This window comes from Amblyomma mixtum, chromosome 2, assembly GCF_055824585.1.
Source record: "Amblyomma mixtum isolate Tamu chromosome 2, ASM5582458v1, whole genome shotgun sequence".
Taxonomy (NCBI): Eukaryota; Metazoa; Arthropoda; class Arachnida; order Ixodida; family Ixodidae; genus Amblyomma; species Amblyomma mixtum.
Window position 1 is genome coordinate 243,661,707 of NC_143013.1, and position 18,514 is coordinate 243,680,220.

General features: G+C 47.2%; 1 protein-coding gene across 1 annotated transcript in view; it reads left to right on the forward strand.

Annotated features, from left to right (window-relative positions):
* The window catches only part of LOC149363273 (calpain-9-like), a 57,336-nt gene that overhangs the window by 35,760 nt on the left and 3,062 nt on the right, over positions 1–18,514 (forward strand). Inside the window, exons 10-16 of the mRNA XM_089568449.1 lie at positions 3,968–4,131; positions 5,904–6,121; positions 7,415–7,457; positions 11,836–11,962; positions 12,535–12,593; positions 15,174–15,242; positions 15,665–15,743. Coding sequence (XP_089424575.1) covers positions 3,968–4,131; positions 5,904–6,121; positions 7,415–7,457; positions 11,836–11,962; positions 12,535–12,593; positions 15,174–15,242; positions 15,665–15,743 — 759 coding nt within the window. The remainder of the gene's footprint in view (positions 1–3,967; positions 4,132–5,903; positions 6,122–7,414; positions 7,458–11,835; positions 11,963–12,534; positions 12,594–15,173; positions 15,243–15,664; positions 15,744–18,514) is intronic.

Consider the following 18,514-nt stretch of genomic DNA (forward strand, 5'->3'; position numbering starts at 1 on the left):
CGCGGCCGTGAGCTTGTCCATGTCAGTCGCCTCAAGACTTATTACGACCCGCTCCGCTTGCCAGCACCATAGGTCGCCAGGATGGCTCCTCTTCCATCCCGGGGCCATTGTAGTGAATTACAAGTAACGCGCCTGAACTATTATGAATGCGCCTCAGGTTGCCTCGATGGCAGACGAAGAAGTTGACGACGAAGTGTGCCGGCGCGCGCGGCTCCAGCTCTCTGGCTGTGTAGACTGACTGTGATTTTGCTGCCGTCCGCTCAGTTGTTTGGCGAACTGTATAGCTGAGGTCACTAGTACGCGAACCCCCTTTCAATATATATATATATATATGGCAGAAGCCAACAGCCACAGAAACCAAGGGGCACAGGGGATTTTTTAAAATTTATTTATTTATTTTGTGGTGTTGATAAATTTAGAATATTACTGAATATGTTGTCGCTTAAAGATAATTGATTAGAAAAGCAGAAGAAACAAACAACCACCTGCCGCCGGTGGGATCCGAACCCACGACCTCCGAATTACGCATCCGGTGCTCTACCTCTGAGCTACGGCGACGGCTGTCAATTCTTCTGCTTTCGGGGGTATTTATGTTTTACAAGTAACCTAACCTTGAGAGTGTTCATCAGCGCCACCCACGTTCATAAGCGGCGGACGTAGAACGTCCTGAGTTACCGCAGGTGTGACGTAGAACGTCATCGAACGGAGAGGGTGGAAGCTGCGTGAGAACCCTCTTATGCTCCCTATGGCGTCAAGGCTGCCAGAATCGAGGCCCTCGCTAAGCAATTAAGCAAACAAGGGAAGGGGGATGAGGGGCTCGTTATAAATATGGCAGAAGCCAACAGCCACAGAAACCAAGGGGCACAGGGGCTTTTTTTTAATTTATTTATTCATTTTGTGGTGTTGATCAATTTAGAACATTACTGAATATGTTGTCGCTTAAAGATAATTGATTAGAAAAGCAGAAGAAAAAAACAACCACCTGCCGCCGGTGGGATCCGAACTAGCAGGCTTGTTAACCAATATTTAATAGTTAACTTTTAAACTATTACCGTTGGGCTCCTTAATTATTGAGAGGCATGTAGCCCACCGTAAGTAATGTCCATATCGGTTTTTAGAATTTCGCGAACGCGATTATCCTCGGCGCTGTGGCCCAACAAATTTTGGCTATTTCGACGAGTTAGGTTCACTGGAGAGGTTGCTTTGCCTGCAAACTTCTCAAACCGCATGTATTTTGGCGCGATGTAGGCGAAATTTGTTGGGCCAAAGTGCCGAGGATAATCGCATTCTCGAAATTCTAAAAACGGATATGGACATTACTTACGGTGGGCTGCATGCCTCTCAATAATTAAGGAGCCCAACGGTTATAGTTTAAAAGTTAACTATTGAATATTGGTTAAGAAGCCTGCTAGTTAGCACGTCTTAGTTGAATTATGATGTACTACACCCACTGACAATGCTATGCCAGAAAAAGGGCGCATCTAATTCAAATAGCTTATTTTTGAAAATTGCAGAAAGTCTTAGGTGAAACACCCTGTATATATATATATATATATATATATATATATATATATATATATATATATATATATATATATATATATATATATATATATAAGCCGCGGTGGCTCAGTTGGTGCTCGGCTGCTGCCATGACGACAGACGCGGGTTCAATCCCGCGATCCCGTCTGCCGCGGCCGCATTTCGATGCAGACGACGTCGTTGCGGAGACGACGATGCGACGTCAGTGCACGTTAAAAATTCCAGGAAGTCGAAATTTTCCGGCGCCCTCCACTGCCGCGTCCCTCGCAACTTGAGTCGCTTTCGGACGTTAAACTATACACAAGCCAAAAACTAAGTTTATATATAATCCGCTTCGTTTCTGCCATCGGGCCCACCGTCAGTGCCACTCTTCGCGCGTCTCAAACTGGACCTTAAACTGTAAACACGAATACACCTTTATGCGAGTAAAAGCGAGGAAGCTGTCCTGTAGCGCACTCTCTTTTACAAAAGGAGTCTGCTCTGGGCCTCATTAAGGCGTCATTCTCCCGTCCGTCCGTCCGGCGTTACATCCAGCGCCTCGTGTGACTCATCGACGAGTGCAGCTGCCAATCTTCGTCGACAGGTGGAGCTGTCGGCTCGGCGACGTCGAGCGCTGCTCCGTCGTCAGTGGGTGTGCAGCCGCTAGTGGAGGAGGATGGCTCTCAAGCTGTGCAGCCGCAACAAGCATAGGCAGTCACTGGTAGTCGAAGTAGCGCGACAAAGGCTTTCACCTAGCGCACCTTAGGCTGCCAAAGTGCCCGCATAGTTTTTGTTTCTGGTGCTCACGCGCCACTTTACAAGGCGGCTGGGCACATCACATACCCCAGTCTACCGGCACTCATTGAATTCATTTCAAACAAAGGCGCCTCTTTTCCCCAAAGGAGGGAAACTCAAAGGAGCAGTCGACAGGCAGTTTGTTCCAGTCCGGAGCGGTCTGAACAAAAAACGAACGAAGATGGGCAGTGGTCTGTGCTGGGGGCGAATAGACGGCTTTAGGATGGCTGGTGCGACTTGATTGTCGATGAACTGGTAAGATTGCTGAAACATTGAGTGGCGTATGGTAGAACTTGTGAAAAAGGCACAGTCTGAAGATGCAGCGTGGCTTTTCAAGATTAGTAAGATTAGCCCGTGATTTGGGTGCAGTGACACTGGAATGATAGGAGTAGTCTCAGAAAATAAACTTGGCGGCGCGATTTTGTAGAGCTTCGAGGGTGTTCGAAAGATTAGCTTGATGGGGATCCTAGACTGAGCATGCGTATTCTATTTTAGGTCTGATAAATGTAAGATACGTAAGTGTTTTCACGGATGCAGAGGCTAGGCGCAAGTTTCGACGGAGGCAACCAAGAGTGCGGAGAGAGTGACGCTTAGTTACATAATATGGGTGTGTGAACGGTGTGTAACGTCCCAAAGCTACTCAGGCTATGAGGGACACCGTAGTCAAGGGCTCCGGCTAACTTTGACCACATGGGGTCAATTAACGTGCACAGACATCTTACAGTATTCGCGCCTCTAAGAGTTCGCCTCCATAGAAAGGCGACAGCAACACGCGGGATCGAACTCGCGTCCTTCGAGTCAGTAGCCGAGCACCATAACGACTACGACACCGCGGCGGCAGTTGCGTAATGTCCAGGAAAGCGCGCATGGGTGCGTGCATGGCAGGGGTTATCTTTGATCAAAGGAAACGCAGTCATCACGGGACACGATAATGTAGTTGGCAACTACAAAAAAAGAAAGCCCACCAAGGTTTTGTTTTGAATAACACACCAGTGAGCCCTGTTGTTACCTTATTTGTATTGGTCAATCCAGTGATTAAGGGACAGTATGTCAGATATGCACGTGACTCCAGCATTAGGACTGAAATATTTGACTGAAGCAGTTGACTGAAAATACCGGCTGTATACAATAGCGAAGAAAAAAAAAACCATTTTCACCAATTTCTACTCCGCCGTACACACGCTGCACTCTAAACTGACAGGAGTAAAAGGGAGTAAAGTTGCCCTCTGGAGCACTCCTTTTTATGAAAGGGAGTGCGCCAGAGGACAACTTTACTTCCTTTTTACCTCCTTACAAGCGTACTCGTGTTTAGAGTGTGCTCTGAGGAAACTGGCTGACAAAAACTTAACCATGTTCGCGCCTAGGCGCAGGTTTTGCGGTCAAGCCGCGCTGCATCATTATTATCGAACCTGAAAGTTGAAGCTACAAGGCTCAAGCTCGGAACACCTAACATAGCGCCGCAGGTGTCGTTAAAGTTTTTCAGCCAATTCGCTGGCTGCTCCATGTGGCGTTTGCGAACAAGTCCATGCCGCAGAGTCCTTCACTTTTCCCGAAGCCTCATCTGAGGCTTCGTTGGATTTGTAGACGTGTGAGAGACATCACCCGCCAGCTATAGTTTTAACGGCGTGGTATTGCCTCCTCGTGGTCGCAGAAAAGTTCGCCACAAATCCGCAATACCTGGTGGAGCTGAGCGAGGCCGACGACGAAGAAGAGGACGGCGAATGCACGATGGTCGTGGCGCTTCTTCAGGCGGGAAATCGTTACTTCACAGCGACTAAAGACATGTGGCTCTCCATCGGCTTCTCTGTGTACAGGGTACTGTTTTTCTTTCTTTTTTTTATATGTGGCCGCAATGTGTCGTTCAGTCCGGTTTTCTTTTTACACATTTTAGCTGGGAATATGTGCGTAGATAAATAACTTACTATAAGCCATCCACAAATCAATCATGCGAACACCTGATCGCTCTCTCAATGCTCGAAAACAATAGGAAAGGTAGGCCCCGTCGTCGCAGTGGTTTGTTCAAGAAATAGATTTCTGTTATCGAAAGCCAAACAGTGAAACCAGCTGTTCAGCAGTGAACGCGTAGGAATATTTCCATGTGGACTGGAAAGCGACCACAAAACAACGTGAACGCTATATACACACTCCATAGCTTTCGCTCAGGCTGCTGTTTCGGTGCAGTGATTACCTTGCCCCAGTACTCATGCTTTTGCTGCGACATTTTTTAATAACATCTTTCTCGGCCCCGACTCTGTCAAAAGTAACTTCCTAGTTCTCTTCGCAAGATTATTTCGCACAATTTTCATTAATGCGCTCACATTCGAGCACTTTCAAAAATATTCATTTCATCATTTTTTTTCTTGTCCTAGTACTAACGTCGAGCGCGGCGAGCTATGGAAAGAAAACAGATAGGTGTAGTATGGAGAGACAAGAAGAGGGCAGAGTGGGTAAAGGATCAAACACGGGTTAATGACATCCTAGTGGAATCAAGAGGAAGAAATGGGCTTGAGCAGGGCATGTAATGCTAAGGCAAGATAACCGCTGGTCCTTAAGACTAACGCGCTGTTTCTTCGCGTTGTTTCCACCTTTAAATGCATTACCAACTAGCCCGGAACCTTGCTCTTCTGAACTTCATCTCTTGTTCCAGCGCTCGTGTGTGTGTCATTTCTTCGTGTGTCCGTGTTCCGTCGCGCTGTTTCTTCCTTTTAATGCATTACCAACTAGCCCGGAACCTTGCTCTTCTGAACTTCATCTCTTGTTCCAGCGCTCGTGTGTGTGTCATTTCTTCGTGTGTCCGTGTTTCGTCGCGCTGTTTCTTCCTTTTAATGCATTACCAACTAGCCCGGAACCTTGCTCTTCTGAACTTCATCTCTTGTTCCAGCGCTCGTGTGTGTGTCATTTCTTCGTGTGTCCGTGTTCCGTCGCGCTGTTTCTTCCTTTTAATGCATTACCAACTAGCCCGGAACCTTGCTCTTCTGAACTTCATCTCTTGTTCCAGCGCTCGTGTGTGTGTCATTTCTTCGTGTGTCCGTGTTTCGTCGCGCTGTTTCTTCCTTTTAATGCATTACCAACTAGCCCGGAACCTTGCTCTTCTGAACTTCATCTCTTGTTCCAGCGCTCGTGTGTGTGTCATTTCTTCGTGTGTCCGTGTTCCGTCGCGCTGTTTCTTCCTTTTAATGCATTACCAACTAGCCCGGAACCTTGCTCTTCTGAACTTCATCTCTTGTTCCAGCGCTCGTGTGTGTGTCATTTCTTCGTGTGTCCGTGTTTCGTCGCGCTGTTTCTTTTAATGCATTACCAACTAGCCCGGAACCTTGCTCTTCTGAACTTAAGACTAACGGAGTGGGGTCCTATAGAAGGCAAGCGTAGCAGGGGCCGGCAGAAAGTTAGGTGGGTGGATTAGATTAGCAAGTTTGCGGGTATAGGGTGACCGCAGCTGGCACCGGATAGGTTTAATAGGAGAGATATGGGAAAGATCTTTGCGCAGCAGTGAGCGCAGTCATGATGATGATGATGATGACTGATGTTGGCAGCATATAGCCTTACTGGTCTGCTGCTACCACGTGAAATGTATACCTTCTTGTTAGGTCGAAGACCCGGACAGCAGCCCAGCCCCGCTGACAGGTGAGTACCTGACCTACGACCGGCTTGTTTTTCAACCCAAGTGCTTCAAGTCACGGAAGGAGGTGAGCCAGCGCCTGAAGCTCTCGCCGGGCACTTTCTGCATCATACCGTACACCAATGAGGAAGGCGCGGCGGGAGACTTCCTCTTCAGAATCTACGCCGAGAAAGAGAACTGCTGCAGGTACGTACACGCGTGCTGTGAAGAATTACGACAGACTCAATAAAGGCGACTGGTGATTCGTCACGGTCTGCTTCATTAAAGGATTCGTTGACGTAATGAAGTGCTGGCGATCAGCTGACTACTCGTATTAGGCGAAATAGACATGAACAACGCTGCAGCGTGGATTACCAAAACCTTCCCGGACCCGATATCGGCTGTATAAATGCAGAAATCATCAATTTCATTTTTTTTTCTGCAACCAAGGGCGCTGATTTACTGAAGTGTGCGATGCTTGTACAGTGGCTTAATAGCATACACTGCAATTCATGTAATCTTTAATAAGGCCACTCAGTGTTAAGAAGCCTAAGAAATCTGGTTTAGCCTAATCTATTACTCGTCATGAAAATTTAAGGCACCGCAAAAAAATTCAGAACAGCGAAATAGAAGCACGCAAAAACATGTGCAGTGCTCGATCTTTTGTATCTGCGCTTGTATGTCCTCCTGGCTGTTGTTGTTTTTTTGGCGCTGTCTTGAATTTTCATTTATAAAGCAAATGAACGCAAATACTAAAGAAAGAAACACTGTCAGCCTCGTGCGCCACGACATAATGGACGTTTAACTCCCAGAGAACGATCAACCTAGTCGCATGGCAACTTCATTCTTCAAAAAATTACCGAAGACACTTTGGAAATTCTAAAGTGTGCTTGGCGAAAGCATTGTGGTCAACCCACTGCCACTTCCCCGAACCGCTTGGCTCGGAATCACTGGGCCGCTTCGGAGCCATGCGTCTCACTCACTCGACTGCAGCGAGACGTCTGGGGAAGGAGCGGCGGTGCAGCTGCCACCGCCGGCGCGCGCGCGCTCGTTCTGCGGGTACTGTGTGACGTCTCGGTTGCTATGTAGAGCTGCGCCCCCCACCGGAGCGCCTGTTGCTAAGGGGGGGAGGAGGTTGCGCCGCTGCGCGGAGGAGTGCCACAGTTGGCACGATTCCAGCGCACGGACGGACAGCGCGACCATGAGCCATTAAAGGCTATCGGCTTAATATTTGGCACCGTAAAGAATCAGTAGTCTTGGCTGCCTTAACAAAAAAAGCACATTGTCCCTTTCAGGATGCCAGATCAAATTTTCCTTCATATGCGCTAGAAATAAGAACATTTAGTTTAACATGCTATGCGGTATCCATTACGTAGCAACCTATACTGTGACGTTGTTTTGTAGTTTGCTTTGCTTTGACTGTTTTTTTTTTCTAAAAGAACTTCGACAAGCTTCACCTCTGTCGAGGCCTCCAATGTTTCTTTCGCATTTTTTTTTCAGGGAGTACGATGAGGAAGTAACCATCTGCCGACTGTCATCTAAGGTTCGTGCCGCTTAGATCTTCCCTCCTTGTTGTGGACGCCGGGTCGACCCCCGGCAACAGCTTTGCCCATTCGGAAAAAAATAACGATAAGTTCATGGCAAGGACAAAGATTCCGACCCAGCATTTCTGACAAACGAGACGGGTGCTGTACTAATTTACCACCGCTGCAGCACCGTAAGTATGTGTAACGAGGTCGGTTCCTCATGTATCGTGAGATATTTCAATAGCGAATCGCAGCAAAAGTATTATAATTTATTTCTTCTTTAAACTTAAGCACGATCGCACTGACATAGGTAAAAACATCTGCCAGTTTTTGCTTCAGGTTATGCAGTGACTCTTCTTCTCTTTATTACGAAGTTTTGACGTGTGGTAAATGCAGGGGGTGAATATATCACCTTTGTTGTGGCCTGGGAAGCGAACAAGCACACACGCGCACATTTTATAGCCTATCTCGGATTTCTCGAAGCCAAACTCGTACGTTGAAACACAAAGCAGAATTGACAGTCCAGCTGACTGATGTTGCCTGAGTGGAGATAGGTGCTCGTACGTTGGCTGGGAACAACAATAGCCCATCAAAGTGGAAGAGCGCATGTTGCTAGCTATGCAAAGCTTTCACAAGAGTAAAGACTACTTTTCCAGGGCTCAAAACGGCCAGCCGATGCTGTTAACGGTGAGGCTGACGATGGTTGTGAAGATGAGGGGGAGAGAGAGAGAGAGAGAGAGAGAGAGACTCTTTAATGAAATACAGAGAATTTAGCCGGCGTTTAAAAATCGCTGGCGTGCTACTCTGCGTAGGGAGGGGAATTTGGGAGATAAAGACAGAAGGAGAGCAGTGTGGAAGAGGTAAAAAAAAACGAAGGTAAAATGCGGCCATGAAATGGGTACTAAGGATGCAATGGCGAGTATTGATGTAACCTATGGAATGATGGAGTTCATAGTCCTACAAATGGGCTGACGAAGTTCACTGCATAAAGAATGCATGAAGGTAACGTGCAAGTGAATTTAAAGCTTATCGAGATGTCCAATGTGTTTTAAATATGTAAGGAGAAAGTTCACTGCAAGTCTCTGTTGCCTGAGGCAGGCTAAGGGACCTAAAACTTTGTCCATTGTTAGGGGCACTGGGCAGAGCTTCTGCATGCAATGTTCATAGTACGCACGCTCGTCAGCATACGCAGGGCACTCGAGCAAGATATGTTCCACAGTTTCTATCGAGGCACAGTTGTCACAATGCGGACTGTTCATTTGTCCAAAACGGTATCGCAAGCCGCTTGTATATGCAGCATTCAGACGAAGTCGATGATAAAGTGCTTCCAGATGTCGAGGAATTCTGGGTGAGAATCGATTGAGGTCGACTGAGGTCGATGTGGGTCGATTGAGTGAAGAAATTGGTACTGATGTGTCGGCAAAGTGCAAAGCCGATACGTTTCTTCGGAAGCAAAACTTTTAGCAATTTGGGACGCATCAGATTTCGTGAAAAAAGTTCGAATGTATCTCCGATGTTGATGGCCCGTACGGGCCGCTTCATCTGCTTTTTCATTAGCCTGAATGCCACAGTGAGCAGGTACCCACTGAAATGTTATGCAGTGGCCTGCGGCAATAGCTAAATGATGTAGATATCCGATGTCCAGGGAAACTGGCTGGTGATTCGCTTTCTTCAGCAGGTTGGCCAGAATCTGCAGAGATGCTTTTGAATCGGTGAAGATAACCCAACGGCCGGCGGTTCGGCGCAGGATGTAAGAAACAGCTTCCTTAATGCCGTGAAGCTCAGCTTTCGTAGAGGATGTCCTCCGATGCTGCCGGTAAGAATGGGCATGACCTGTTGAGGGCACATAAAGGCCACAAGAAGAGGCTTCTTTAGTAGTTGAACCATCGGGGAAGATATGGGTGTGCTGCCTATATTCCTCGGTTAAGTAGGCGAGAGTAGCTTGCAGAAGCGCTGCCTGTGGTATGCGGCTCTTTGCATTCACACCTGGAACAGACTTCTTCACCTTTAGAGGAGAGAGTGTCCATGGAGCAAAGGCCAGAGGTAGTAGCTTCTGTGGCTGATTAATAGTAGGGAGGGGCAGGAGCTACACTGCCTGGCCAAAGCTAGAGTTGCTGTGAGTTAGGTGGACGCGGTGCAGGAAGTGCTTCTTCCCTTGCAGGACATGGCGGTGATGGGTACGCATAGTTTCCTGGGCGACAATCACCTCTAGTGGGAGACATCCTGCCTCCGCTACTGTTCCTGATGCAGAAGAACACTTTGGGAGGCCAAGGCACATTCGCAGGCAGTTGTTCCGTGCGGCAACGAGAGTCTTATTGCTTGATGAGAGTCTTATTGCTTGCCGAGAGTCTTATTGAGCACTGGCAGACAGTAGCGCAAGGTTCCTTCAACGTAGGCTTTCAAGCAGAAGCATTGAGCGCCAGTTGCTACCCCACATCGTTCCCGCCATGAAGCTGAACACTTGCGATGCTGCAGTGATCCTCTCGCGAAGTTTTTTTATCTGAGGTGACCATGACAGATTATAGTCGATTAAAACACCCAGGAATCTCTGAGATCGTACATATGGTAGCGATCGTCCGCCTAGGAGCAGCGGATATCGGGTCATCGTTTTTCTTGTAAACGCCATTGCAACACTCTTTTCTGGCGAGAGACGAAGACCTCTGGAAGCCAGGTACATCGAAATGTGCAATAGCGCACTCTGAAGACGTTGCTGGGTGATATAGCGCGAACGTGATGCGGTCCAGATGCAGATATCATCAGCATAAATTGTTATGCGGACCCCTCGTGGAAGATTTCTTCTTATGTGTTTAAGGACAATATTGATCAGGAGAGGGCTGAGCACTGCTCCCTGTGGTACGCCCCTCTCCACTGCGTGAAAGCGTGTTGGACCGTTTGGGGTGGTCATAAAAAATTGCCGTTCTTTTGAATAACGCCCAATCCATTTGTACAGCTTTCCTCTAAGGCCAAGACTGGCAAAGGCTGCGACAATTTCATGGTGAAAGACAGAGTCAAAGGCGGCCTTGATGTCTAGGAAAACGGCTGTCGGAATGTACCCAGCATGAAGGTACTCCTCAAGTGATGAGACGAGGGCGATGATATTCTCAGTCGCAGACTTGTTTTGACGGAACCCGTTCATTTCTTGGGGGAACTCATTTCGGCTTTCTAGGAACCAAGTTATGCGTTTGCAGATCATGCGCTCCATGAGCTTACCTACGCAGCTCAGTAGGGCAATGGGCCGGAATTATGCGTAGCTTGTTGGCTGCTTACGGGGTTTCAAAATGGGCACAATTTTCGCCAGCTTCCATTCCGTGGGGACCTCAGCAGTCATCCAGGAAGAATTGTAATACTCCAGGAGTCGAAGACGGGAGGTGTGGGGTAGCTTTGCAATGGCGTCATAGGTCACCTCATCATGACCCGGAGACGTGTGTCTGTCTCCGCGATAGCTGTGGATAGTTCTTCCATTGTGAAAGGCAGGTCTAACGCTGGCGCTGCCGCCTTTGGGATGCCTGTTTGACCATCTGCGGAGAGTGTCGAGTGCCCTGACCCTGCCGACAGTAGCCTGCAGTATTCTTCTGAGATTTCTTTTATAGATTTTTGTTCGTGAAGGGAGAGTGCAGCGAAGGGGTGGAGTTGTTGAAGTGGCGTGCGCATACCTCTAACTATCCGCCAAATATTGGTTACTGGTTGGCGCAAATCCAGCGTAGAACAAAGTCACGCCACTTTTGCCGACTGAGTTTATCCATGTAACGTCGAATGTGACGTTGTGCCCGTCGGCATGCACGTAGGTCATGGAGGCTTTTTGTGCGCAGAGCTTTCCTTTCAGCTCGCCTGCGTATAGCACAGAGCCTTTGCAATGTGTCATCATTTAAAGGTAGGCTTTCATTTTTAGCTGTAATTTGTGTACTCGCTCTCAGGCAATACTCCATTGTCGATGCTAATTCCTCATTGCGAGTTGCCGCAGTAACTCCTCTGCTTACAGCGTCCTTGTATGCATCCCAGTCTGTAGATTTTATAAGGAATTTCTCTGGGTTCCCCTGCGCATGGAAAGCCGATATCAGGATTGGGTAATGGTCGTTTCCGCGTGTCTCCAAATCAGTGCACCAGCCAAAGTTGTGAGTGAATGAACTTGTGACAAATGTCACGTCGATGCTGCTGGTAGTCGTCGGACCTCGGAGGTAGGTGATGCTTCCGTCATTTAATGGCTGAACTGAATGCTTGGACAGAAGGTTTGCAAGCTTGGCACCTCGAGCACATGTATGTGAGCTGCCCCAAATTTCATTAGGAGCATTGAAGTCTCCGCAAATAATATGCGGTGAGGGCGTTCTTGCTATCAAGTTTTCAAGTCTCAAAGCATCAAATGGCGTGCCTGGCTCAGAGTGTTCTGTTGTCCGACAGGACGAAGAATGGGCTGACGAAGATGAAGTAGGGGAAGACGTCAAAGAGGCCTTCGATCAGGTGGCCAGCAACGGCACCGTCAACTGCTACTCGCTCCAGACTCTGCTAAGAAATCTGACCGAGGAAAGTACGTTCGCAGCAGCTACTCCTTTAGTTTGAATGGCATGCCTAGTAGAGTACATTATTATTAGGATAAAATCTAATTAATTCCAACTAGCATAATTCGAATAATCGGATTATTTGTACCAATGCTGTGAATATGTAAACATCTAACATTTTTTTTAATAACAGGCCCTGTAAATTTGGAGTCGGCATAGTTTGAACAAATTTCCGGACGACTTTGAGTTACAGTTCTGGAGAGTCGACTGTAATGCGCTTAAATTTCTGCTTAAAAGTAGGAGCATGCATTTGTCTGCTTTCACGGGCACAAAGCGCATTCCTCCTGGAGCAGCATAAAAGGGCGTGAAATAAAATTTTGTGAAAGAGAAGGAGAGAGGAGTGTGGCGATAAAAAGGATGCAGGTAATCAAAAGAAAAGTGGCAGTATTTTGGCTCCAAGTTTTCAAGTTTTCTCACAGCAGCGAGATGCTTGGCGTAGCCTAAGCGGCGGGTGTGCTACATTCTGTTCTGCTTCGAGCCTCAACGACTGCGTGTGGAGTTCTTAGGGTAAAAATTATCGGGGACACAATTGTGGTTTCAGATGGAAATGCCCTCGAGTTCTCCCTGGATATGTGCCGGAGCATGGTGGCACTCATGGATGTATCCTTGGTGACTTTTGTTTGTTCTGTTGTTGTATGTTGGCATCCAGAAGCAGAGCGCGGGCGGCGGTCAGCATAGACGAATTAGCAAGCCAGTAGATCGGACGGTAACTCAGCATCCTTGTGTTTCATTTAATGTGACCAAAGGAATTCGCAGAAATACTTGTATTTGGGCGTGTTGTTTCATAACTTTTCAGGAGGACACAGGGGCGCAATAAAAGACACGGACATAGAAGTAGACAGGGACGAGCGCTTACTATCAACAGGCTTTATTCGACGTAGACCGTTAATATACCTTCGCTTTACCCAAGCGCCACTGTGCGAATCACAAGCACGTGGGTACCAGAAAACACCAAAAGAAATCCAAAGGCAGGCGATTACAGAAATCTATCTAAGAAAACCATTTCAGATCGGCGAAGTATCACAGATGAATCACTGATGCAGTTATCTCATTTTTTTCTAATGTAATAGGCTTCCACCTGTTCCCGTTCAATCTGATCGCGGCTTCTCAACAATACTTTACAGTCCGATAAGCGGGGAAAACAGGCGACCTTATTCTTCTTAGTGCATTTTTGGCAATGGTCCGGGAGATGGGAGCCTGTCTTCTTTAAAGAGTTCTTGTGCTCCAGAAGGCGCTGGTTGAGGCAACGTCCAGTTTACCCAACGTAAACCTTCCCGCAAGTGAGCGGGAACTCATATACAACTCCTTTTTTTGCAGGTTACGTGGGGCTTACGGTGTTTTACGCCACACTCTTGCAGTTTTTCTTTTCTTCTTGTGCGTGCACACATACCAGACAGCTTTCGCGGAGCAGAAAATACTACTTCCACTCCGTACTTCTTGGCCACCTTCTTGATGTTGTGGGAAGTTCTGTGTACGTATGGTACCACCTCCGGCCTTGAACATTTCGTTGGGTCTTTCGCATTGCTCCGCTTGCTGTCCTTCATCCTAAGACGGTCAAAAGGGCTATCGCTTTACAATGTATTTCGTCTGCACTAACGAAGTCCTGTCACCACGCTGTGCTCGCGGGCTTCTTGTAACAGGTCGCAAGGCTGGAAAAGGCAGGCTTCCCTGATTCCCTCATTCTAGCTGTGACGCAGTCCTTGGTCAAAAAATTGAAGGACAGCAAGCGGAGCAATGCGAAAGACCCAACGAATTGTTCAAGGCCGGAGGTGGTACCATACGTACACAGAACTTCAACACAACATCAAGAAGGTGGCCAAGAAGTACGGAGTGGAAGTAGTATTTTCTGCTCCGCGAAAGCTGTCTGGTATGTGTGCACGCACAAGAAGAAAAGAAAACTGCAAGAGTGTGGCGTAAAACACCGTAAGCCCCACGTAACCTGCAAAAAAAGAGTTGTATACGAGTTCCCGCTCACTTGCGGGAAGGTTTACGTTGGGCAAACTGGACGTTGCCTCAACCAGCGCCTTTTGGAGCACAAGAACTCTTTAAAGAAGACAGGCTCCCATCTCCCGGACCATTGCCAAAACTGCACTAAGAAGAATAAGGTCGCCTGTTTTCCCCGCTTATCGGACTGCAAAGTATTGTTGAGAAGCCGCGATCAGACTGAACGGGAACTGGTGCAAGTCTATTACATGAGAAAAAAAGGAGATAACTGTATCAGTGATTCATCTGCGATACTTCACCGATCTGAAATGGTTTTCTTAGATAGATTTCTGTAATCGCCTGCCTTTGGATTTCTTTTGGTGTTTTCTGGTACCCACGTGCTTGTGATTCGCACAGTGGCGCTTGGGTAAAGCGAAGGTATATTAACGGTCTACGTCGAATAAAGCCTGTTGATAGTAAGCGCTCGTCCCTGTCTACTTCTATGTACGTGTCTTTTGTTGCGCCCCTGTGTCCTCCTGAAAAGGAATTCGCATTTTTAGTCAAGATTGTAAGCTGTCTGCACTTTCAGGGATCTGTACACTAGTAAATGTGCTTCCGGTTCTGAAAGTTGAAGTACAGCGTCCTTACAAGTGTTTTCCGGCCTTTTTTGACCCAGATATACGAGGAAATGAAAAAAAAAAGATAACATTCAGTGGCCGTTTTACCGGATTCTCGAGACGAAAGAGACAGAGATGTGCACCCAGGGTAGTGTGTTTCATCTGTTATACTTGTAAACATGGAACTCACACGAAACTAATAGAAACTCGTGCTTATTAGGTCTTTGTGTGCAAAATTTGTTACATGCACCGCTGCACAGATCGCCAGTCTTTGCTGGGCGCGTGTTTCGGTGATGAGCACGTCCTCATTCAAGCTGATTCGAGAAATCAATGCACGTTGATTACAAGGCCTCGAAATGGATAAAAAAACTTTCACGTTCGTATCTTAGGCTGCAGTTTTGTTTAGTCACGGAACCATACGGTAGGTTTCTGTTATGTAGATCTTTTCTATTGAAACTCTACTTTGTCCAAAGCAAGCACAAGAAGAAAGTTCTGAATTGTGATTTTCCGTTAAAATCGTGGCTTTTTGCGGAGGGAGGAACTAATGAAGACAACGAATATTCGCTGAGCATACGCTAAATGTAAATCATGATTGGTCAATGTCCTGGTAGGGTTGTGTCCCTTAACTTTCTTTTGTCAGAGCAATTACAGTGGAACACTTACTCTGCGAGAGTTCGACCGACTTCACAAGCTTATTATCAAATGGCAGGTAAGTGCTTTTATGGCTCAGCGATGTGACCGAGAAAGCGAGAGTGATTGATGTGATGAAAACTGTAAGCTGAATACTCCGAAAGAGTAAGCAGCGGATGTTGCATGAACACAAACGATTAGACGTGCTAAAAGGAAAATTTCATAGGCGCCACAATAATGAACAAAAACCATGACTGAGTGCATACTACATGCAAGCCCAATGATAAAGTATTAATAAACGGTTCTATAGCTACTTTATGGTAACCTAAAACAGTGAAAATAGGAGCCGCAACAAACTCCTCTTTCAGTCTCTCAGTAAATGGTGCTTGGCATGGTTATTATTTTACAACCAGGGAGCAAGAGCTTATCACGTTTCTGACGTAATGAACTGTATCGAAATTTTCTTTCCGTGTTCTAGCAGCGTTCTTTCTTCTATGACAGGAAGCCTTCAGTGATCACGATAAAGACTCCTCTGGCGAGCTGAGCACGTACGAGCTACGAAAAGCACTGCGAAGTGCAGGTGAGAGCATTTTCCAAATACCTAGATATTCCCGGCCACCCCTCTCACAGCATGTGAACACTTGTTGGAATGTTGTGCTCTAAATTTTCGAGTAATCCGGAGTTGGGCTAGCTGGTGAATGGCGAACACAACGGAAAAGCGCGCGGAAACAGGACAAGAGACGATACACAGAGGGCGCTGACGCTGACTGGAATGGGGAGTAACTAATCGAGAACCATGGCTTGAGAAACTATCGTCATGCTGGCGGCCGCTTGAACTTGCCCGTGTGAAAAGGAAAGCTAGACAAGGGGAGCGGTTGTGGGGGATAGAAGGGGGCAAAATGGCACCTGAAAAGGAAAGTCAGGGATGGGTACCAAGGAATTCGTGTCAGCCTTAGTGCTGCCTTTGGTTGCCATATGATGTGGCGGCCCCTTGGTGCGTCAAGCTCTTGCTAGCGACGGCGATATACGCGGCGTGCTTCAGCGGAGATGCCCTCTCGTCCGGTACGTGCACACTCCGGCTTATTAAACAGTCCCGTAATATGTCACATCGCCCTGCTTTTCTATGAACAAATAATGCTAGCGAAGGTATGCGTCACGGGTGATTCTGCACCGATCGCTGAAGCGTACCGCCACTGAGAATGGAGCGCCCGTACGCGGCTGAACACGCGTTTCACCCGCCCGTACCCTTCTCCCAATAATCTCAGCCCTCCGTTACCGACAAGCAGATTGTTATATTCCCTTAAAATCTTGTTAGTGTACGTAATAGCTGGAGGAAAGGGAACATTTTCGCGACCGCTTTGGTGCAGCTGAAGCGGAGGTGACCAAGTCAGCGGGCTTCCTGGGGCGAAAACAGATTACGCAAACCGGAATAGGCCAGCGGTAATCTCATTGGTTAATCGCTGAGGGGATTTCGTGGCGGCGAGCGAAATGTTTTGGGAAGGCAGTAACGAGCGACAAGGCAAGCGACCGGGGCAAAACACTTTGCGTGGCAGCGCCTCTCGCCGCTTGCCGTCGTCGCTTGAGCATTGGCACGAAATTTCGCATACATGCTGCTCAGCCTTTGTTTGTTTGCCGCCATCGGCGCCATTAAGCAAGGCGGCAATGGTCACGGGTCGGGATGGCCGGTTTCTTGTGCATTGAACCCTGTCTCATTTCTTGCGTTTGTCGTTTCTTTCTTGCCCCTTTTCTACGCGCTCTTTTCCGTCATATCTAAAATTTAGTGAAACGTAACCACGCTTGAATGAAGCGAACATACATTGGAAGAGACTAATGTTAGGGGATACGTGTACTCAACGCAGTGCATTAGTGTCACTTCTTAGGCAGTATTCACGCACAAGACTCTGACGATGATGGACATGTAAAGGAGATGAATGAGGTCACCAACCTGCCAAACTCCGCCTCTGTTCCTGGATTCACAATTCACACGGGAAGCTGGGAACTGCCGACAGGTACCCAGACGAGCGAAGCGACGGAGATGAGGAGGCAGAGCGGGGAAGATGAAAGGGGAATTAAAGGTGGGACCAGAAGATCTGCTGCCATGCTGAAGGAGGTGGACTGTGCCGGTCGGAAGACAGCGGAGGCAAAAAAAGAACGACAGTGGACACAGAGAAGATATGAGATAAGAGAGTTAAAATTAAAAGACAGGGCTGATAAGATAGAAAAGAAACCCAAAGAAGGAAAATAAACTCGGATAGATGGTGCGTAAGCTGCACAGATAATCGGCGCAATATTGCAAATAGATGGTTTCACTCTGGTCCTTTGTAGGAGCAGCACTTGCCAGTACGTCCCAATATTGGGCAAATTACAAATTACCGAGGTCCTAGTGCCGACAGCGAAATCAGCTTCGGTGGCATGTGCAGGGGTCGTCATGCGTGGTGGTCCGCTTGACGCAGACCACTTCCGTACTTCCTGTAATGGTCGTGGTGTAGCCTGGCCTGCCGGTGACGTCGAGCATGTCCTCCTCACATCCATCCGCGGCGGGCTGCCCCGTCACGGCAACACTTTAGCATAGAGAACATGCATTTATAACGGATCTCAGAGAGCGTTAGCGCAGGATTGGTTTCACGCAGCACCAAAAGTAAAATAAAAGTCGTAGGTACGTACTAAGCAGCCCGAGCTCTCTCAAAATGCCAAAATGCACTCTAAACAGAAAGGAGTAAAAAGGGAGTAAAGTTGACCTTTATGCACTCTAAACAGAAAGGAGTAAAAAGGGTGCAAAGTTGTCCTCTATGCACTCTAAATTGAAAGCAGTAAAAGGGAGTAAAGTTGTTTTTATGCACTCTAAACCAAAATGCACTCTAAACAGGAAGGAGTAAAAAGGTAGTAAAGTTTCATTTTATGCACTCTAAACCAAAATGCACTCTAAATGGAAAGGAGTAAAAAGGTAGGAAAGTTGCCCTTTATGCGCTCTAAACCAAAATGCACTGTAAACAGAAAGGAGTAACGAGGGAGTAAAGTTGCTCTTTATGCACTCTAAACAGAAAGGGGTAAGAAGGGAGTAAAGTTTCCCTTTATGCACTCTAAATAGAGAGGAGTAAAAAGGGATTAAAGTTGCCCTTAATGCACTGTAAACCAAAATCCACTCTAAACAGAAAATAATAAAAAGGGAGTATAGTTCCTCTTTATGCACTCTAAACCAAAATGCACTCTAAACAGAAAGGGTTAAGAAGGGAGTAAAGTTGCCCTTATGCACTCTAAACAGAAAGGGGTAAGAAGGGAGTAAAGTTTCCGTTTATGCACTCTAAATAGAGAGGAGTAAAAAGGGATTAAAGTTGCCCTTAATGCACTGTA